The sequence below is a fragment of the Gigantopelta aegis genome, chromosome 12 (genome assembly GCF_016097555.1).
Source record: "Gigantopelta aegis isolate Gae_Host chromosome 12, Gae_host_genome, whole genome shotgun sequence".
NCBI lineage: Eukaryota > Metazoa > Mollusca > Gastropoda > Neomphalida > Peltospiridae > Gigantopelta > Gigantopelta aegis.
This window is the reverse complement of record NC_054710.1, coordinates 6820021-6844632: the sequence shown is the minus strand read 5'-3', so window position 1 is coordinate 6844632 and position 24612 is coordinate 6820021. Positions and strand designations below refer to the sequence as shown.

The 24612-nt window shown below is 44.2% G+C and overlaps 1 protein-coding gene across 1 annotated transcript in view; it reads left to right on the top strand.

Moving 5' to 3' along the window:
• Positions 1-346: 346 nt before the first annotated feature.
• LOC121386879 overlaps positions 347-24612 on the top strand; it is a 36540-nt gene continuing 12274 nt past the window's right edge. Inside the window, exons 1-2 of the mRNA XM_041517911.1 lie at positions 347-521; positions 2920-3110. Of these exons, the coding sequence (XP_041373845.1) occupies positions 383-521; positions 2920-3110 (330 nt within the window). The 5' untranslated portion in view covers positions 347-382. The remainder of the gene's footprint in view (positions 522-2919; positions 3111-24612) is intronic.

Below are 24612 nucleotides of genomic sequence, written 5' to 3'. Positions count from 1 at the left end.
CTGAGGGGATTCGAACCACGGACCTTCAGAGTCCAACGCTCTACCAACTGAGCTAATAGGGAAATTCCCACTAGCTACTGCCAGTAGGAGCACTTTATACCTACACTACTACATACACATGTAGCACCATTGTGTAATGTTGTTGGGGTTTTTTTTGGGGGGGAGGTGTCTTTTTTTGGGGGGGGGGGTTTGTTTGTTTTGGGGGGTTTTCATTGCTACAGAATTGATGTTTGTTTTACCATTGTGTAACTTGACTAACGTTATAACATTTGCTAATTGTTATAATAGTTACATTGGCAAAGTTGACATAAAACTTCATAATAATTGTGTATGTTTAAAGGCATCTGGCAGCACAGAATTCTTTGACGCTGCATTGGACAACATGCAGACTGGCTGTATGCAGGAAGTGGTGATGAACAGTTCATTCCACGAGGCAACCATGGGAGGACAATCAGTGATAGACAAAGTCTTCAAGGTCGCGTGTCCAAACGGCTGTCGTAGGAAAGGAGACTGTGTCGATGGTTTGTTTTTACATTATTCATACAGGGCTCATATATATTTTCAAAGCGCATCTTAGTGCTACGAAATCGTAAAATCATCGTAGGTTGTGACGTCACTACAGCACACGCCATGGTGATGTCACTGGTTTGGGGTTAGGGTTAGGGTCTGACTATTTATAATTTATTACCCACATGGTTCAACATAACCGGGTAAATAATAATCATAGGAAGGACACGTGTAATAACAAGTAATCATGTACCGTAATTTTGGGAAGCAATGTCATTTTAGCCTAGACTTCTAGTTGTGGTTGAAACATTTTGAGAATGCCCTTGTTATTCATAAAAAAATTTACAATAATAATATGGATAATAAAGAAATTATTACACTCGTGTATGTGTGTCATACTGTAGTGTTTTCCCTAGCTTGTTTTAGCATGGTGTGGCACCATGCCTCTATAGTCTAGCACCATCTTGCCTCAATCAGCATCATGCTGCCCTGAGATTAAACAAGCCTTTTTCACTAATTAATTCTAAAATTGCCTTTATAAAACACCCAAAAAGGTATTATTAAATAATAAAATATGCCTTTTATATCTTTTGCCATTCATTTATTAAAGCAAGCACATAAATTACATTAATGTTTATTTCAATTAATTTTTGTGTATTTTAAATGAAATAAAAGTGCCCAAAAAATGGTGAAAATGCCCCAAAAGTGTTAGGTCTACCATGCCTTGCCAAATTTCTAGGGAAATCACTATACGGTACTGATTTTACGAAACTCGTGTCAGGCAATACAAAATCCTGATACTCGTTTCGTAAAATCAGTACGACACACAAGCTTGTATAATAATCTCTACATGAACATTGGGGTTGTTTTTTTTGTAAATAATTTCAGTTTGGTTTGACATACGAACAAAAGTTTTGAAAATAACAAAAACTATTTTTCATCATCATTTGGTGATTTAGAGGTGGGATGTAGCCCAGTAGTACAGCGCTCGCTTGATGCACGGTTGGTTTGGGATTTATCCATGTCCGTGGGCCCATTGGGCTATTTCTCATTCCAGCCAGTGCACCATGACTGGTATATCAAAGGTTGTGGTACAGTATATCAAAATTTTTAATATGTATATATATCAAAGGCTGTGGTATGTGCTGTCCTGTCTACGGGATGGTGCAAGTAGAAGATACATTGCTACTAATGGAAAAATGTAGCAGGTTTCCTCTCTAATTAAGATTATATGTCAAAATTACCAACTGTTTGACATCCAATAGCCAATGGTTAATAAATCAAGCAAGTCAAGTAATTCTACAAACAGGATAGCACACACCATGGCATTTTAATGGTAAATTAAGGATGGTGTGAATTCTAGTTTTATTATCCACATAGTAAGATATACAGGGAAATATAACTAGTATGACACACGTGACAGGGAAATATAACTAGTATGACACGTGACAGGGAAATATAACTAGTATGACACATGTGACAGGGAAATATAACTAGTATGACACACGTACGTGACAGGGAAATATAACTAGTAATACACGTGACAGGGAAATATAACTAGTATGACACACGTGACAAGGAAATATAACTAGTATGACACATGTGACAGGGAAATATAACTAGTATGACACACGTGACAGGGAAATATAACTAGTATATGGCACACGTGACATACTCAGTCTTAGCTCTCCATATGAAATAAAGTAATGGCTTGCCAAAATGACGTAATTTCGTCTTTCTCATCTTCTAGTTGCGTTTGAAACATTTTGACACTGTTCTTGTTATTCATATAAAATTATATTATGGATAATAAAACAATTATTACACTCGTGTAGAAATCATATGCACAGATTTATTTATAATATCTGTATAGAGAATACTACATGAGTGGCTGTTAGAAACCATTTATCTTACGAGTTGTTGTAAAGTGTATCTAACGAGTGAAAGCGAGTTTGATAGTTTTTAAAGAACGAGTTGTAAAATAACAAACACGAATGTATTATTCTATTTCTTACATATCCTCAGAAACCAGGTTTTAAGAAAATGTTAACATCTTTTTCAACTAAATGTTATTTACAGCCCTTGTACTTGTACCTGTAGCTAACTTATGCATCACAGACAAATGATTGTCTGGTTAACTATATGTCACAGTATAATCGATTTCAATCATGCTGTTTTTTCATTGGATATATGGCATTGGTGACCTGGTCATCACCTAGGAGCAGCCAGTCGTATGTCTTGAAATTGTTAACACACATACATGTACGTGTGTAAACAAGTATGTGTTATTAAAAATAAAATATTTCTCATCAACGGGTGTGTAAGAAGTATTTTTGATCAAAGTTAGTTCTGTTAGTATAAATGTGAGTGTGACGATAATGTTATCACATTGCGGTTTGTCTAATTTAACAGGTGTATGTAGATGCCATACAAACTACACAGGCTCTGACTGTTCCATTGACAGCAATTCTCCTCCATTATTAACGGAGGTTGACTTCGAAGGTCTGTGTGACGTCAACGACGACTTGTGCACGGCTGTGTCTGTTTTTGGAGGCACGTTCGTCGACAGTTCCAGCACCACCTGCAAGTTTAGAGACATTGATGTAAGTAAACAGTACCTGTTTAAAATCTTCATCAGCTGTAGTAAATAACCATGGATGTCAACCTACGAGGCATGTTTGTAGTTCCAGCATCACATACAGGTTGAGAGACATTGATGTAAGTAAACAGTACCTGTTTAAAATCTTCATCAGCTGTAGTAAATAACCATGGATGTCAACCTACGAGGCATGTTCGTAGTTCCAGCACCACATACAAGTTGAGAGACATTGATGTAAGTAAACAGTACCTGTTTAAAATCTTCATCAGCTGTAGTAAATAACCATGGATGTCAACCTACGAGGCATGTTTGTAGTTCCAGCATCACATACAGGTTGAGAGACATTGATGTAAGTAAACAGTACCTGTTTAAAATCTTCATCAGCTGTAGTAAATAACCATGGATGTCAACCTACGAGGCATGTTCGTAGTTCCAACACCACATACAGGTTGAGAGACATTGATGTAAGTAAACAGTACCTGTTTAAAAGCTTCATCAGCTGTAGTAAATAACCAAGGATGTCAACCTACGAGGCATGTTTGTAGTTCCAGCACCACATACAGGTTGAGAGACATTGATGTAAGTAAACAGTACCTGTTTAAAATCTTCATCAGCTGTAGTAAATAACCATGGATGTCAACCTACGAGGCATGTTTGTAGTTCCAGCATCACATACAGGTTGAGAGACATTGATGTAAGTAAACAGTACCTGTTTAAAATCTTCATCAGCTGTAGTAAATAACCATGGATGTCAACCTACGAGGCATGTTTGTAGTTCCAACACCACATACAGGTTGAGAGACATTGATGTAAGTAACAAATACCTGTTTAAACTCTCCTTCAGCTGTAGTAAATAACCATGGATGTCAACCTACGAGGCATGTTTGTAGTTCCAGCACCACATACAGGCTGAGAGACACTGATGTAAGTAAAAAGTACCTGTTTAAAATCTTCATCAGCTGTAGTAAATAACCATGGATGTCAACCTACGAGGCATGTTTGTAGTTCCAGCATCACATACAGGTTGAGAGACATTGATGTAAGTTGAAAGTACATATTTACTTATTTAAAATCTTCATCAGCTGTAGTAAATGACGTCCAGATAAATACTTGATTGTTCCATGCCCTGGGAAGACATTTGAGTTTTGTGACAAATTTGTTGCATGCACCTGTACCATATGACCTTATGTGTTTGGTAGTGAATCACTACAGAATTGGGCCATTTTTAGAACATTATAAAAGAATGCCTTTCATTAAAATCTTAATGTTCACAAACGGTGTCTGTACAATTGAAGAACTAAGTAACATTGAATCTATAAACATACAAGGCGGGGGGGGGGGGGGGGGGGGGGGGGGATTGGCAACTGCTCCAGTGTTGGAGAAAATCCTTAAATTTGGGCAAAAACAACAGAGATATTCAGTCAAAATGAGCTGGCCTGAAACCTTTTCACAATGTTTTTCCATCATTTTACCCATAATTATATTAGTTGTAGTCCATGTAAAAATAAAATGGATAGTGATTCATTTGCAACCTTATATAGGTGTTTGGTAATAATGCTAATATGAATAAACGTTGATATCCAGATTCGTGCATTTTCGTTTCATTCAGGCAAAAACCAGGACCTCGTACGCCTATGATTGAATCATTGTTTCTGTTGTATTTCTGTTCTGATTTACTTTGGTTTCTTGCTATTGTTTCAATTAAAGGGATTTCTCCCTCCCATAGGGGTTCGGGCTCCCATTTTTTTAGGGGGGGGGGGGGGGGGGGGCAGGCTGGCTTTTGTCCGAATTAAACGAAAATGCCCAAATCTGGGAAAAAATCATTTTATCATATTAGCATCTAATTGGGGGTCTAGACAGTGGAGACAAAAGTTTGTAGAGGATCGAGTGAAACTCCCCGGAAAATATATTGGGGGAAGATGTTTCGAACTTTCGACTCCCAGAAACCCTTCCCATGTACATTGCCAATTGTTTTGTTTATAGAAGAGCTGGTCGATATAGAATTTGCAGCATCCTAAAAGGGACTGTACATATTCAGATCCATTTGCTTCTACGGTCTCCACAAGTACTCGGGCACAGGAAGTGTCTAGAAAGACTCGAGTCCGTTCACAGGACTGAATTACTCATGCAAAGAAGCGCACTCTCATTTAATTACATGTTTTCCATCATTTTGTCAGATGCTTGCCGCCGGTTACATTACAGGGCTATGAGACATGGAGGGAAAACAAAAGTCGAATGTGTGGAATGCAATACCAGTACAATGGCATGAATTTGCATCCATGTTTAGTGCTCGAATTAAGATGCATAAATTATAATGCTATTTTACTTTATTCCTTAGTCTCGTTCTCATCTAGTACTCGAGGGTTAAACCTCGACCCGGACCAGAGTACGCGAGTGCAATATTTTGGACTCATAGAGGCCATATTTGCTTCCTTTTGGACAAAACGTATTCATTAAACAACTGTCTGGTTGAGTTTATTTTTGCTTATTATTTCCCTACCTGTCCAACTGAATGGGACTATAGGTTTCATCTTCATTTTTCTATCTGTCTGTCCATCCATCAGGCTCACATATAATGCTTTTCAGGAATTCCTTTTTGCAATGCCTCAAAATACTGAGTTAAAATGTTGTGTATTTATCATATTTATCTATCGTGTACTATTGCATATCAAGATGGACTTTCATTGCGATTTATGTATAGGAGAATGTCCGAGTAACTCTCCATTACTGAAAAATAATGTAGACTTTGAGACAATACTGTAACATCACAGGTGTATTTTAAGGCCCTTGAACTTAGGAGTTAGGAAAATCAGTTGAGCCCTGCAGTAGGGGACATTTATTGTTTTAGCAGTACGGTCAAAATATAGTTGATATTATTATTTCAGGAGAATGGAAATATTGTGGACAGTTTTGCCGAGCGTGTTCTTGCTGCACAATTCGAAAGCCTGTACGAAGTTGCCTGTCCTATACCAGTGCACAGATCGAAGCAGTTGGCGCTGGGAGCTACAGCTGAAGAGAAACCCCGCGCTTACTATGTGTCAGTGTCCAACAACGGGGTCACGTACAGTGAGGAGAAGGTTGTCGTCATCTACAACTCAACCTGTCAGACGTGTACCCTCTCTGACACGTCAGTCAGTTGCGTCATTTCGGTAAGCAGTTTCAGTGGAGAATCCAGGGTGGGGGATCAGACATGTACATATGTTAATTGCGTCATTTTGGTAAGCAGTTTCAGTGGAGAATCCAGGGTGGGGGGATGGGGGATCAGACATGTACATATGTTAATTGCGTCATTTCGGTAAGCAGTTTCATTAATGAATCCAGAGTGGGGGGTGGGGGATCAGACATGTACATATGTTAATTGCGTCATTTCGGTAAGCAGTTTTAGTGGAGAATCCAGGGTGTGGGGGATTGGGATTCAGACATGTACATATGTTAATTGCGTCATTTCGGTAAGCAGTTTCATTAATGAATCCAGAGTTGGGGGTGGGAGATCAGACATGTACATATGTTAATTGCGTCATTTTGGTAAGCAGTTTCAGTGGAGAATCCAGGGTGGGGGGATGGGGGATCAGACATGTACATATGTTAATTGCGTCATTTCGGTAAGCAGTTTCATTAATGAATCCAGGGTGGGGAGTGGAGGGTGGGGGATCAGACATGTACATATGTTAATTGCGTCATTTCGGTAAGCAGTTTCATTAATGAATCCAGGGTGGGGAGTGGAGGGTGGGGGATCAGACATGTACATATGTTAATTGCATCATTTCGGTAAGCAGTTTCATTAATGAATCCAGAGTGGGGAGTGGAGGGTGGGGGATGAGACATGTACATATGCTAATTGCATCATTTCGGTAAGCAGTTTCATTAATGAATCCAGGGTGGGGAGTGGAGGGTGGGGGATCAGACATGTACATATGTTAATTGCATCATTTCGGTAAGCAGTTTCATTAATGAATCCAGAGTGGGGAGTGGAGGGTGGGGGATTAGACATGTACATATGTTAATTGCGTCATTTCGGTAAGCAGTTTCATTAATGATACCAGGGTGGGGGTGGGGGTGGGGGATCAGACATGTACATATGTTAATTGCATCATTTCGGTAAGCAGTTTCATTAATGAATCCAGAGTGGGGAGTGGAGGGTGGGGGATTAGACATGTACATATGCTAATTGCGTCATTTCGGTAAGCAGTTTCATTAATGAATCCAGAGTGGGGAGTGGAGGGTGGGGGATTAGACATGTACATATGCTAATTGCATCATTTCGGTAAGCAGTTTCATTAATGAATCCGGAGTGGGGAGTGGAGGGTGAGGGATCAGACATGTACATATGTTAATTGCATCATTTCGGTAAGCAGTTTCATTAATGAATCCATGGTGGGGGTAGTGGGTGGGGGATTAGACACGTACATATGCTAATTGCATCATTTTGGTAAGCAGTTTCATTAATGAATCCATGGTGGGGGTAGTGGGTGGGGGATTAGACATGTACATATGTTAATTGCGTCATTTCGGTAAGCAGTTTCATTAATGAATCCAGGGTGGGGAGTGGAGGGTGGGGGATTAGACACGTACATTTGCTAATTGCATCATTTCGGTAAGCAGTTTCATTAATGAATCCAGAGTGGGGAGTGGAGGGTGGGGGATTAGACATGTACATATGCTAATTGCATCATTTCGGTAAGCAGTTTCATTAATGAATCCAGAGTGGGGAGTGGAGGTTGGGGGATTAGACATGTACATATGTTAATTGCATCATTTCGGTAAGCAGTTTCATTAATGAATCCAGGGTGGGGAGTGGAGGGTGGGGGATTAGACACGTACATATGCTAATTGCATCATTTTGGTAAGCAGTTTCATTAATGAATCTAGAGTGGGGGTAGTGGGTGGGGGATTAGACATGTACATATGCTAATTGCATCATTTCGGTAAGCAGTTTCATTAATGAATCCATGGTGGGGGTAGTGGGTGGGGGATTAGACACGTACATATGCTAATTGCATCATTTTGGTAAGCAGTTTCATTAATGAATCCAGAGTGGGGGTAGTGGGTGGGGGATTAGACACGTACATATGCTAATTGCATCATTTCGGTAAGCAGTTTCATTAATGAATCCATGGTGGGGGTAGTGGGTGGGGGATTAGACACGTACATATGCTAATTGCATCATTTCGGTAAGCAGTTTCATTAATGAATCCATGGTGGGGGTAGTGGGTGGGGGATTAGACACGTACATATGCTAATTGCATCATTTCGGTAAGCAGTTTCATTAATGAATCCATAGAGGATGGAGGGTCACACGTGTACACTGTCTGGCACGTCTGTCAATTGTGGCATTTTAGTAAGTATGCAGGGTAAACTTAATGCATACATTTTTGTAAATTTTAGAAAGATTATACAGTAAATCCCTACTAATGATGTAATGTGGTAAAATCTGGCGTAGTTGTCCACGCTATGGTGTTAAAGTTAAATGCAGGTATACACGTATGTGTTACTCAAACTAGTAAATAAATAGTCTTATATTTATTTAGTTGGAAAGACAAATGTATTACTTCCGAACTAGGAAGTCATTTAGAGAATACTCAACAAGCTACGCGCAATACCGTTTATATTGCACGAGTGAACTGATGTTGTCCTTCATGAGCTTTTAGTGAGAGAATGACAACATCAATTTATGAGTGCAAGATAAACGCTATTGCGGAGTAGCGAGTTGGTATTCTGTTTATTACCCATTTTCAATATTTATAATTTTATGGATGATTTTCGAACGATTACATTTGTTGAAAATACGTTAGCAAGTTGAGAACAAGAGGCAGCGTTGCATCATAGCTATGACCTACATGTATGTATCGCTGATGACGTAAGTTATTTGTTGACATGACTTCCACTATGGATTGGAAACTATTCTTACACACAATTAACTGCCAATAGGGAAGCACTGTTTATGACATCAAAACGTATCTAGGGTATAAAAAAAACCCCAACAAACATTAATTTCTCTAGGGAAAGATCACTTTTGTTTCTCCACTTCTCTCTGCCCATATGGGTAATAAAGTTAATTTCTGGAATGTACAGCGCACATTTGTTTTATTGTATAACTTGCACACATGTAACATGTTTTTATGAAAGCAAATGCCATACTATCCTAGTACTTTATTTTTCACACAAATTGACAGCGATTAGCTGCAATCAGTCAAGTTTGTTTTACCTTTGCTGCAGAAGATCCGATTAAGGTTCAAGCATGCTGTCCTGGACACACACCTCAGCTATCTGGGCTGTCTGTCCTGGACAGTGGGTTAGTTGTTAGTAGTTAATGGTTAGTAAGAGAGAAGAGGGTGTAGTGGTCTTACACCTACTCATAGAGTCCTTAAAACTCGCTCTGGGTAGGAGCCGGTACCGGGCTGTCTGTCCAGGACAGTGGGTTAGTTGTTAGTAGTCAGTGGTTAGTAAGAGAGAAGAGGGTGTAGTGGTCTCACACCTACCCATAGAGTTGTTAAAACTCGCTCTGGGTAGGAGCCGGTACCGGGCTGTCTGTCCAGAACAGTGGGTTAGTTGTTAGTAGTCAGTGGTTAGTAAGAGAGAAGAGGGTGTAGTGGTCTTACACCTACCCATAGAGTCGTTAAAACTTGCTCTGGGTAGGAGCCGGTACCGGGCTGTCTGTCCAGGACAGTGGGTTAGTTGTTAGTAGTCAGTGGTTAGTAAGAGAGAAGATGGTTGAGTGGTCTTACACCTACCCATAGAGTCGTTAAAACTCGCTCTGGGTAGGAGCCGGTACCGGGCTGTCTGTCCAGGACAGTGGGTTAGTTGTTGGTAGTCAGTGGTTAGTAAGAGAGAAGATGGTTGAGTGGTCTTACACCTACCCATAGAGTCGTTAAAACTCGCTCTGGGTGGGAGCCGGTACCAGGTTGCGAACCCTGTACCTACCAGCCTTATGTCCGATGGCTTGTCAGTGGTTAGTAAGTGAGAAGAGGGTGTAGTGGTCTTACACCTACCCATAGAGTCGTTAAAACTTGGTCTAGGTGGGAGCCGGTACCAGGTTGCGAACCCTGTACCTACCAGCCTTATACATGTGTGTGATAACCACGACACCGCCGAGGCCGGTAAAACAGTGATAAATCAGTGCTTTGATTATTGTCTTTGCAGGAGGATTATTGCACGCTAGGTACTATGTGCATTCCAAAGGGTGGCAGGTATCCATATGAGGCTTCTCTGGTGTGTGACATTAACGGGAAGACAAAAACTTGGCAGGACGATCCTAGTAAGTTTCCAGTCCAGAGGGACGTAGTTAGTGTGGTCCTAACTGCAATAATATGTGTTGGCAATACTAGTGTTTTTCATTTAAAATTCGAAGGAATGTAGGAAGTCTGCTTCTTTCGACGTCCGAATATTTTTGCATACCCTATATTATATCCTATAACTTGTGTCATCATATGTTTCAACTGTTTCTCAACGGAAATAGTGCAACAAATGGATACACAAACCAAAATTGTATAACCTACCGTACTCACTAAATCCTGATTGAAGTACTTGCATCATTATTAACAAAATAAATCTTTCAACAACCTTAAAAAAATATCCCCGCCATGTCAAAGGGACATTCCTTAGTTTGCTGCATTGTAAGATGTTTCCGACTTATAAAATATTTCTACGATTAAACTTACATATTAAATATATTTTCTTGTTTAGAATATCAGTGTCTGTATATTCAATGTGTTTCTGGTCATCTTAATATTTGTAAGAAGCCCAAACTGGATTTTATCTGTACAAGAGAATTTTTTTTTTTAGTAAATAAAATGAAATATAACCTAGTACAAATATTTGAATGATCAGAAACACGTTTAATATACAGTCACTAATATTTTATGCAGAAAAATATATTTGATATATAATTACAATCGTTAAAACGTCTCTGTTAGTTGATAACATCTTAAAATTGCAGCAAACTCAGGAATGTCCCTTTAAATTTGCTAAGTAGAGGGAAGCAACTCGCTGTGCATATTAAGAAAAATATTGACTTAGTGTGCCCCGTGCACTAGTAAGTTGCCAGTAATATGAGATCGCACATTTTATTTTGCGCACAATAGTAAAATTAAAGGGACATTCCTGAGTTTGCTGCAATTTTTAAGATGTTATCGACCAACAGAGACTTTTTAACGACTAATTACATATCTGCATAAAATATTAGTGGCTGTATATTAAACGAGTTTCTGATTGTTCCAGTATTTGTACTAGGTTAAATTTCATTTTACATGTATTTCCTAACACATTTTTCTTTTTCTTTTTGTACATACAAAATTATTTGAAGACGAAATCCTTTACTGGATATTTCATCCCTCTTGTACTACCGTAAAGAGGACTGCCACTCCCAGACTAGCATACATGGCGCCAGATAGACTGCCACTCCCAGACTAGCTTACATGGCGCCAGATAGACTGCCACTCCCAGACTACCATACATGGCGCCAGATAGACTGCCACTCCCAGACTAGCATACATGGCGCCAGATAGACTGCCACTCCCAGACTAGCATACATGGCGCCAGATAGACTGCCACTCCCAGACTAGCTTACATGGTGCCAGATAGACTGCCACTCCCAGACTAGCTTACATAGCGCCAGATAGACTGCCACTCCAAGACTAGCTTACATAGCGCCAGATAGACTGCCACTCCCAGACTAGGATACATAGCGCCAGTTAGACTGCCACTCCCAGATAGACTGCCACTCCCAGACTAGACTGCCACTCCCAGACTAGTATAGATAGCGCCAGATAGACTGCCACTCCCAGACTAGCATACATAGCGCCAGATCGACTGCCACTCCCAGACTAGTTTACATAGCACCAGATAGACTGCCACTCCCAGACTAGTTTACATAGCACCAGATAGACTGCCACTCCCAGACTAGTATACATAGCACCAGATAGACTGCCACTCCCAGATTAGAATACAAAATCTAACATAGCACCAGATAGACTGCCACTCCCAGACTAGTTTACATAGCACCAGATAGACTGCCACTCCCAGACTAGCATACATGGCGCCGGATAGACTGCCACTCCCAGACTAGCTTACATGGCGCCAGATAGACTGCCACTCCCAGACTAGCTTACATGGCGCCAGATAGACTGCCACTCCCAGACTAGCATACATGGCGCCAGATAGACTGCCACTCCAATACTAGCATACATGGCGCCACATAGACTGCCACTCCAAGACTAGCTTACATGGCGCCAGATAGACTGCCACTCCAAGACTAGCTTACATGGCGCCAGATAGACTGCCACTCCAAGACTAGCTTACATAACGCCAGATAGACTGCCACTCCCAGACTAGGATACATAGCGCCAGATAGACTGCCACTCCCAGATAGACTGCCACTCCCAGACTAGACTGCCACTCCCAGACTAGTATAGATAGCGCCAGATAGACTGCCACTCCCAGACTAGCATACATAGCGCCAGATAGACTGCCACTCCCAGACTAGTTTACATAGCACCAGATAGACTGCCACTCCCAGACTAGTTTACATAGCACCAGATAGACTGCCACTCCCAGACTAGTATACATAGCACCAGATAGACTGCCACTCCCAGACTAGCATACATGGCGCCAGATAGACTGCCACTCCCAGACTAGCATACATGGCGCCAGATAGACTGCCACTCCAAGACTAGCATACATGGAGCCAGATAGACTGCCACTCCAAGACTAGCATACATGGCGCCAGATAGACTGCCACTCCAAGACTAGCATACATGGCGCCAGATAGACTGCCACTCCAAGACTAGCTTACATAGCGCCAGATAGACTGCCACTCCAAGACTAGCTTACATAGCGTACATAGCGCCAGATAGACTGCCACTCCAAGACTAGGATACATAGTGCCAGATAGACTGCCACTCCCAGATAGACTGCCACTCCCAGACTAGACTACCACTGCCAGACTAGCTTACATACCGCCAGATAGACTGCCACTCCCAGACTAGGATACATAGCGCCAGATAGACTGCCACTCCCAGATAGACTGCCACTCCCAGACTAGACTACCACTCCCAGACTAGTATAGATAGCACCAGATAGACTGCCACTCCCAGACTAGCATACATAGCGCCAGATAGACTGCCACTCCCAGACTAGTTTACATAGCACCAGATAGACTGCCACTCCCAGACTAGTTTACATGGCGCCAGATAGACTGCCACTCCCAGACTAGTATACATGGCGCCAGATAGACTGCCACTCCCAGACTAGTATACATGGCGCCAGATAGACTGCCACTCCCAGACTAGCATACATGGCGCCAGATAGACTGCCACTCCCAGACTAGCTTACATAGCGCCAGATAGACTGCCACTCCCAGACTAACTTACATAGCGCCAGATAGACTGCCACTCCCAGACTAGGATACATAGTACCAGATAGACTGCCACTCCCAGATAGACTGCCACTCCCAGACTAGTTTACATAGCACCAGATAGACTGCCACTCCTAGACTAGTTTACATAGCACCAGATAGACTGCCACTCCCAGACTAGTATACATAGCACCAGATAGACTGCCACTCCCAGGCTAGTATACAAAATCTAACATAGCACCAGATAGACTGCCACTCCCAGACTAGTTTACATGGCACCAGATAGACTGCCACTCCCAGACTAGCATACATGGCACCAGATAGACTGCCACTCCCAGACTAGCATACATGGCACCAGATAGACTGCCACTCCCAGACAAGCTTACATAGCGCCAGATAGACTGCCACTCCCAGATAGACTGCCACTCCCAGACTAGTATAGATAGCGCCAGATAGACTGCCACTCCCAGACTAGCATACATAGCGCCAGATAGACTGCCACTCCCAGACTAGTTTACATGGCACCAGATAGACTGCCACTCCCAGACTAGCATACATGGCACCAGATAGACTGCCACTCCCAGACTAGCATACATGGCACCAGATAGACTGCCACTCCCAGACAAGCTTACATAGCACCAGATAGACTGCCACTCCCAGACTAGTTTACATGGCGCCAGATAGACTGCCACTCCCAGACTAGTATACATGGCGCCAGATAGACTGCCACTCCCAGACTAGTATACATGGCGCCAGATATACTGCCACTCCCAGACTAGCATACATAGCGCCAGATAGACTGCCACTCCCAGACTAGGATACATAGTACCAGATAGACTGCCACTCCCAGATAGACTGCCACTCCCAGACTAGTTTACATAGCACCAGATAGACTGCCACTCCTAGACTAGTTTACATAGCACCAGATAGACTGCCACTCCCAGACTAGTATACATAGCACCAGATAGACTGCCACTCCCAGGCTAGTATACAAAATCTAACATAGCACCAGATAGACTGCCACTCCCAGACTAGTTTACATGGCACCAGATAGACTGCCACTCCCAGACTAGCATACATGGCACCAGATAGACTGCCACTCCCAGACTAGCATACATGGCACCAGATAGACTGCCACTCCCAGACAAGCTTACATAGCGCCAGATAGACTGCCACTCCCAGATAGACTGCCACTCCCAGACTAGTATAGATAGCGCCAGATAGACTGCCACTCCCAGACTAGCATACATAGCGCCAGATAGACTGCCACTCCCAGACTAGTTTACATGGCACCAGATAGACTGCCACTCCCAGACTAGCATACATGGCACCAGATAGACTGCCACTCCCAGACTAGCATACATGGCACCAGATAGACTGCCACTCCCAGACTAGCTTACATAGCGCCAGATAGACTGCCACTCCCAGATAGACTGCCACTCCCAGACTAGTATAGATAGCGCCAGATAGACTGCCACTCCCAGACTAGCATACATAGCGCCAGATAGACTGCCACTCCCAGACTAGTTTACATAGCACCAGATAGACTGCCACTCCCAGACTAGTTTACATAGCACCAGATAGACTGCCACTCCCAGACTAGTATACATAGCACTAGATAGACTGCCACTCCCAGACTAGTATACAAAATCCAACATAGCACCAGATAGACTGCCACTCCCAGACTAGTTTACATAGCACCAGATAGACTGCCACTCCCAGACTAGCATACATAGCGCCAGATAGACTGCCACTCCCAGACTAGCTTACATGGTGCCAGATAGACTGCCACTCCCAGACTAGCTTACATGGCGCCAGATAGACTGCCACTCCCAGACTAGCATATATGGCGCCAGATAGACTGCCACTCCAAGACTAGCATACATGGCGCCAGATAGACTGCCACTCCAAGACTAGCTTACATGGCGTCAGATAGACTGCCACTCCAAGACTAGCTTACATGGCGCCAGATAGACTGCCACTCCAAGACTAGCATACATAGCGCCAGATAGACTGCCACTCCCAGACTAGCTTACATAGCGCCGGATAGATTGCCACTCCCAGACTAGGATACATAGCGCCAGATAGACTGGCACTCCCAGATAGACTGCCACTCCCAGACTAGACTGCCACTCCCAGAGTAGTATAGATAGCGCCAGATAGACTGCCACTCCCAGACTAGCATACATAGCGCCAGATAGACTGCCACTCCCAGACTAGTTTACATAGCACCAGATAGACTGCCACTCCCAGACTAGTTTACATAGCACCAGATAGACTGCCACTCCCAGACTAGTATACAAAATCTAACATAGCACCAGATAGACAGCCACTCCCAGACTAGCATACATAGCACCAGATAGACTGCCACTCCCAGACTAGTTTACATGGCGCCAGATAGACTGCCACTCCCAGACTAGGATACATAGCGCCAGTTAGACTGCCACTCCCAGATAGACTGCCACTCCCAGACTAGACTGCCACTCCCAGACTAGTATAGATAGTGCCAGATAGACTGCCATTCCCAGACTAGCATACATAGCGCCAGATCGACTGCCACTCCCAGACTAGTTTACATAGCACCAGATAGACTGCCACTCCCAGACTAGTTTACATAGCACCAGATAGACTGCCACTCCCAGACTAGTATACATAGCACCAGATAGACTGCCACTCCCAGATTAGTATACAAAATCTAACATAGCACCAGATAGACTGCCACTCCCAGACTAGCATACATGGCGCCGGATAGACTGCCACTCCCAGACTAGCTTACATGGCGCCAGATAGACTGCCACTCCCAGACTAGCTTACATGGCGCCAGATAGACTGCCACTCCCAGACTAGCATACATGGCGCCAGATAGACTGCCACTCCAATACTAGCATACATGGCGCCACATAGACTGCCACTCCAAGACTAGCTTACATGGCGCCAGATAGACTGCCACTCCAAGAATAGCTTACATGGCGCCAGATAGACTGCCACTCCAAGACTAGCATACATAGCGCCAGATAGACTGCCACTCCCAGACTAGCTTACATAGCGCCGGATAGACTGCCACTCCCAGACTAGGATACATAGCGCCAGATAGACTGCCACTCCCAGATAGACTGCCACTCCCAGACTAGACTGCCACTCCCAGACTAGCATACATGGCGCCAGATAGACTGCCACTCCCAGACTAGTTTACATGGCACCAGATAGACTGCCACTCCCAGACTAGCATACATGGCACCAGATAGACTGCCACTCCCAGACTAGCATACATGGCACCAGATAGACTGCCACTCCCAGACAAGCTTACATAGCGCCAGATAGACTGCCACTCCAAGACTAGCTTACATAGCACCAGATAGACTGCCACTCCCAGACTAGGATACATAGCGCCAGATAGACTGCCACTCCCAGACTAGCTTACATAGCGCCAGATAGACTGCCACTCCCAGACTAGCTTACATAGCGCCAGATAGACTGCCACTCCCAGATAGACTGCCACTCCCAGACTAGTATAGATAGCGCCAGATAGACTGCCACTCCCAGACTAGCATACATAGCGCCAGATAGACTGCCACTCCCAGACTAGTTTACATAGCACCAGATAGACTGCCACTCCCAGACTAGCTTACATAGCGCCAGATAGACTGCCACTCCCAGACTAGCTTACATAGCGCCAGATAGACTGCCACTCCCAGATAGACTGCCACTCCCAGACTAGTATAGATAGCGCCAGATAGACTGCCACTCCCAGACTAGCATACATAGCGCCAGATAGACTGCCACTCCCAGACTAGTTTACATATCACCAGATAGACTGCCACTCCCAGACTAGTTTACATAGCACCAGATAGACTGCCACTCCCAGACTAGTATACATAGCACTAGATAGACTGCCACTCCCAGACTAGCATACATGGCACCAGATAGACTGCCACTCCCAGACAAGCTTACATAGCGCCAGATAGACTGCCACTCCAAGACTAGCTTACATAGCACCAGATAGACTGCCACTCCCAGACTAGGATACATAGCGCCAGATAGACTGCCACTCCCAGACTAGCTTACATAGCGCCAGATAGACTGCCACTCCCAGACTAGCTTACATAGCGCCAGATAGACTGCCACTCCCAGATAGACTGCCACTCCCAGACTAGTATAGATAGCGCCAGATAGACTGCCACTCCCAGACTAGCATACATAGCGCCAGATAGACTGCCACTCCCAGACTAGTTTACATAGCACCAGATAGACTGCCACTCCCAGACTAGTTTACATAGCACCAGATAGACTGCCACTCCCAGACTAGTATACATAGCATTAGATAGACTGCCACTCCCAGACTAGTATACAAAATCCAACATAGCACCAGATAGACTGCCACTCCCAGACTAGTTTACATAGCACCAGATAGACTGCCACTCCCAGACTAGCATACATAGCGCCAGATAGACTGCCACTCCCAGACTAGCTTACATGGTGCCAGATAGACTGCCACTCCCAGACTAGCTTACATGGTGCCAGATAGACTGCCACTCCCAGACTAGCTTACATGGCGCCAGATAGACTGCCACTCCCAGACTAGCATATATGGCGCCAGATAGACTGCCACTCCAAGACTAGCATACATGGCGCCAGATAGACTGCCACTCCAAGACTAGCTTACATAGCGCCGGATAGATTGCCACTCCCAGACTAGGATACATAGCGCCAGATAGACTGGCACTCCCAGATAGACTGCCACTCCCAGACTAGACTGCCACTCCCAGAGTAGTATAGATAGCGCCAGATAGACTGCCACTCCCAGACTAGCATACATAGCGCCAGATAGACTGCCACTCCCAGACTAGTTTACATAGCACCAGATAGACTGCCACTCCCAGACTAGTTTACATAGCACCAGATAGACTGCCACTCCCAGACTAGTATACAAAATCTAACATAGCACCAGATAGACAGCCACTCCCAGACTAGCATACATAGCACCAGATAGACTGCCACTCCCAGACTAGTTTACATGGCGCCAGATAGACTGCCACTCCCAGACTAGCATACATGGCGCCAGATAGACTGCCACTCCCAGACTAGCATACATGGCGCCAGATAGACTGCCACTCCCAGACTAGCATACATAGCGCCAGATAGACTGCCACTCCCAGACTAGCATACATAGCGCCAGATAGACTGCCACTCCCAGACTAGTTTACATAGCACCAGATAGACTGCCACTCCCAGACTAGTTTACATAGCACCAGATAGACTGCCACTCCCAGACTAGTATTCATAGCACCAGATAGACTGCCACTATCAGACTAGTATACAAAATCTAACATAGCACCAGATAGACTGCCACTCCCAGACTAGTTTACATAGCACCAGATAGACTGCCACTCCCAGACTAGCATACATGGCGCCAGATAGACTGCCACTCCCAGACTAGCATACATGGCGCCAGATAGACTGCCACTCCCAGACTAGCATACATGGCGCCAGATAGACTGCCACTCCCAGACTAGCATACATGGCGCCAGATAGACTGCCACTCCCAGACTAGCTTACATGGCGCCAGATAGACTGCCACTCCCAGACTAGTTTACATAGCACCAGATAGACTGCCACTCCCAGACTAGTATTCATAGCACCAGATAGACTGCCACTATCAGACTAGTATACAAAATCTAACATAGCACCAGATAGACTGCCACTCCCAGACTAGTTTACATAGCACCAGATAGACTGCCACTCCCAGACTAGCATACATGGCGCCAGATAGACTGCCACTCCCAGACTAGCATACATGGCGCCAGATAGACTGCCACTCCCAGACTAGCATACATGGCGCCAGATAGACTGCCACTCCCAGACTAGCATACATGGCGCCAGATAGACTGCCACTCCCAGACTAGCTTACATGGCGCCAGATAGACTGCCACTCCCAGACTAGCTTACATGGCGCCAGATAGACTGCCACTCCCAGACTAGTATACAAAATCTAACATAGCACCAGATAGACAGCCACTCCCAGACTAGCATACATAGCACCAGATAGACTGCCACTCCCAGACTAGTTTACATGGCGCCAGATAGACTGCCACTCCCAGACTAGCATACATGGCGCCAGATAGACTGCCACTCCCAGACTAGCATACATGGCGCCAGATAGACTGCCACTCCCAGACTAGCATACATAGCGCCAGATAGACTGCCACTCCCAGACTAGCATACATAGCGCCAGATAGACTGCCACTCCCAGACTAGTTTACATAGCACCAGATAGACTGCCACTCCCAGACTAGTTTACATAGCACCAGATAGACTGCCACTCCCAGACTAGTATTCATAGCACCAGATAGACTGCCACTATCAGACTAGTATACAAAATCTAACATAGCACCAGATAGACTGCCACTCCCAGACTAGTTTACATAGCACCAGATAGACTGCCACTCCCAGACTAGCATACATGGCGCCAGATAGACTGCCACTCCCAGACTAGCATACATGGCGCCAGATAGACTGCCACTCCCAGACTAGCATACATGGCGCCAGATAGACTGCCACTCCCAGACTAGCATACATGGCGCCAGATAGACTGCCACTCCCAGACTAGCTTACATGGCGCCAGATAGACTGCCACTCCCAGACTAGCTTACATGGCGCCAGATAGACTGCCACTCCCAGACTAGCTTACATGGCGCCAGATAGACTGCCACTCCCAGACTAGTTTACATAGCACCAGATAGACTGCCACTCCCAGACTAGTTTACATAGCACCAGATAGACTGCCACTCCCAGATTAGTATACATAGCACCAGATAGACTGCCACTCCCAGACTAGTATACAAAATCCAACATAGCACCAGATAGACTGCCACTCCCAGACTAGTTTACATAGCGCCAGATAGACTGCCACTCCCAGACTAGCTTACATAGCGCCGGATAGATTGCCACTCCCAGACTAGGATACATAGCGCCAGATAGACTGGCACTCCCAGATAGACTGCCACTCCCAGACTAGACTGCCACTCCCAGAGTAGTATAGATAGCGCCAGATAGACTGCCACTCCCAGACTAGCATACATAGCGCCAGATAGACTGCCACTCCCAGACTAGTTTACATAGCACCAGATAGACTGCCACTCCCAGACTAGTTTACATAGCACCAGATAGACTGCCACTCCCAGACTAGTATACAAAATCTAACATAGCACCAGATAGACAGCCACTCCCAGACTAGCATACATAGCACCAGATAGACTGCCACTCCCAGACTAGTTTACATGGCGCCAGATAGACTGCCACTCCCAGACTAGCATACATGGCGCCAGATAGACTGCCACTCCCAGACTAGCATACATGGCGCCAGATAGACTGCCACTCCCAGACTAGCATACATAGCGCCAGATAGACTGCCACTCCCAGACTAGCATACATAGCGCCAGATAGACTGCCACTCCCAGACTAGTTTACATAGCACCAGATAGACTGCCACTCCCAGACTAGTTTACATAGCACCAGATAGACTGCCACTCCCAGACTAGTATTCATAGCACCAGATAGACTGCCACTATCAGACTAGTATACAAAATCTAACATAGCACCAGATAGACTGCTACTCCCAGACTAGTTTACATAGCACCAGATAGACTGCCACTCCCAGACTAGCATACATGGCGCCAGATAGACTGCCACTCCCAGACTAGCATACATGGCGCCAGATAGACTGCCACTCCCAGACTAGCATACATGGCGCCAGATAGACTGCCACTCCCAGACTAGCATACATGGCGCCAGATAGACTGCCACTCCCAGACTAGCATACATGGCGCCAGATAGACTGCCACTCCCAGACTAGCTTACATGGCGCCAGATAGACTGCCACTCCCAGACTAGCTTACATGGCGCCAGATAGACTGCCACTCCCAGACTAGCTTACATGGCGCCAGATAGACTGCCACTCCCAGACTAGCTTACATAGCGCCAGATAGACTGCCACTCCCAGACTAGCATAGATAGCGCCAGATAGACTGCCACTCCCAGACTAGCATACATAGCGCCAGATAGACTGCCACTCCCAGACTAGCTTACATCGCGCCAGATAGACTGCCACTCCCAGACTAGTTTACATAGCGCCAGATAGACTGCCACTCCCAGACTAGTATAGATAGCGCCAGATAGAGTGCCACTCCCAGACTAGCATACATCGCGCCAGATAGACTGCCACTCCCAGACTAGGATACATAGCGCCAGATAGACTGCCACTCCCAGACTAGGATACATAGTGCCAGATAGACTGCCACTCCCAGACTAGGATACATAGCGCCAGATAGACTGCCACTCCCAGACTAGGATACATAGCGCCAGATAGACTGCCACTCCCAGACTAGTATAGATAGCGCCAGATAGACTGCCACTCCCAGACTAGCATACATCGCGCCAGATAGACTGCCACTCCCAGACTAGTTTACATAGCGCCAGATAGACTGCCACTCCCAGACTAGACTGCCACTCCCAGACTAGTATAGATAGCGCCAGATAGACTGCCACTCCCAGACTAGCATACATAGCGCCAGATAGACTGCCACTCCCAGACTACTTTACATAGCACCAGATAGACTGCCACTCCCAGACTAGTTTACATAGCACCAGATAGACTGCCACTCCCAGACTAGGATACATAGCGCCAGATAGACTGCCACTCCCAGACTAGACTGCCACTCCCAGACTAGTATAGATAGCGCCAGATAGACTGCCACTCCCAGACTAGCATACAATGTCAAATTAGCAATCACCAACGGGTCATCTGTGATAAACAAATATTGACAGTCTACATAGAGAGTTATCGCTAAGTCCAAGCTGAGCATATCATTAATATATCAAACACTGTGTACAATTACAAAGCAATAGAACTAACTATACACTAACAAATGGTGCATGTCAAGTCACAAGGCAATGGCAGTGTGTGTGAGTGTTTTCTGTATACTGCTGAGGGTTTTTTAATAGTATACTGCTTTTAGAAGCTGTAACAACAGACCTCACTAGACATGACAAAGTCATAACACATTTTTATTTGAACTGCTCGACTTCATCTTCTCATTGGCTTTGAGGCAAAATCGATGTCAGCTTGTAAAAATAGTTACAGCTTGCATTGTGCGCATTCATCAATGAATGGAGAATAACTAAAAAAACACCTACTCATAGATAAAATTAAGTGTTATTTATCTTTGAGTTTGAAGTGACACCGGTATCTCAAAATATTGCCAGGGACTCAGAGACAGGCTGTCTAGCCCAGACCTGAGCAGAATCATTGAATGAATTAATGAACGTTTCTTGCGCTAAAAGTAAATTGTGCTACTAACTGTTGAAACCTAACTTTTAGTAATCATTTTGTTTATATTGTGTACATCTAACACATTTTCATTATTAAAATTAATTTGCCCTTTGAATTATTTGTCAAAATACGCTTATTTAACAGTAAAATAATATTGTCACTTGATCACAAACGCAAAGTAGGCTTACCTTGTTCGTGACTCATATGCTTTTGCTATTTTACTTCTGTCAATGACGTACATAGAAGTGCTATTTTATTACTACCATGGATTTTTTTTCGTGTTAATAAGAATGAAAATGATGAGACATGTGTCAGTTTGTGAGATATCACATCTCATGAGAACAATGGATATGGATGTATTCTTTGTTACAATTTTAATATGATACTATTTTGTATTTACATTGTGTAATAACGAAGCTTACTATCAGCCATGAGGAAGACATATATCAATTTAAATCATAATGTTGAATATCGATTTAGAACACCAAAAGGTATCCCTAAACAAATATTGCTACAAATCACTGTTGAGAGGTATAGTTAAATACCAGGCGAGCCATTCAGGCCCCATGGGCCTCTTGTTTATATTACAGTGAATGGACAGTGGTCAGCATGGACCAGGCAGACTGTTGGCTTTTGTCAATCAACTTGTAAGAGGACTGTGTCCTTGACAAGATCTTGTACAAACCCCGCCCCCTCAGGAGGCGGACAACAGTGTATGGGATCCTCTAGTAACACCATCACAGAAGATTGTACAGGAGGCGGCTGTAGTGGAGGTAATCATACAGTTCGTACAAGTAGAGTGTGTCTAGAAGCTTTACTTTTTGATGTAGAGCACTCATTTACCAGTGGGCCAGCATCAACTAGAATAGCTGAATATTGCTTTTGGTAGATGTAAAAGACTAAGTAATGGTCCTGTCGTGCACATTGCAGTACTCTACCCGTAGGAGAGTGAATAGATGTTGATATGCATGACAAAGCAGTGCTTCTGACTAATATATCAAACACCATAAAGAGTTAGAAACATTGACAGTCTCCATACATATTTATTGTTATGTCCAAGATGAGAGTATGCTCAATATATCAAACACACTGTACAATTGCAAGAAGAAGGAAATGGGCTTTTTTAACGACGCACTCAAAATATTTTATTTTACGGTTATATGGCGTCAGAAATTTGCTTAAGGACCACACATGTATTGAAAGAAGAAACTGCTGTCGCCACTTTATGGGCTACTCTTTTTGATTGGCAGCAAGGTATCTTTTATATGCACCATCCTACAGACAGGGTAGTACATACCACGGCCTTTGATATACCAGTCGTGGTGCACTGCCTTGGACGAGAAATATTGCCCAATGGGCCCACCAACAGGGATCGATCACAGACCGACCGCACATGGAGCGGGTGCTTTACCACTGGGCTACATCCCGCCCTTGTACAATTACAAAGTACTAGAACTAACTATACACTAACAAATGGTGTACGTGCAGTCATAAAACAATAACAGTGTGTATATTGAGTTATGTCTAAGCATTGTCACTGATGATTCATCACTAACTACAGTTACAAGACATTGACAGTGTACACACAGAGCTATTGCTATGTCCAAACTGTGCCTGTGATATTTATATTAAATACTGTCTACATTTACAAACTAATATCTACATTTCCAAACTACTAGTACACACTTCTATTAAAAAAAAGTCTCCTCCTTCAGTGTTAAAATACTAACAAAGTGTATCCTGAGGCAATCCCATGTCCAACCACTGACCTCTTGTTTCTCACAGTGGACGGACAGTGGTCAGTCTGGATGAGACAGACTGTTAGCC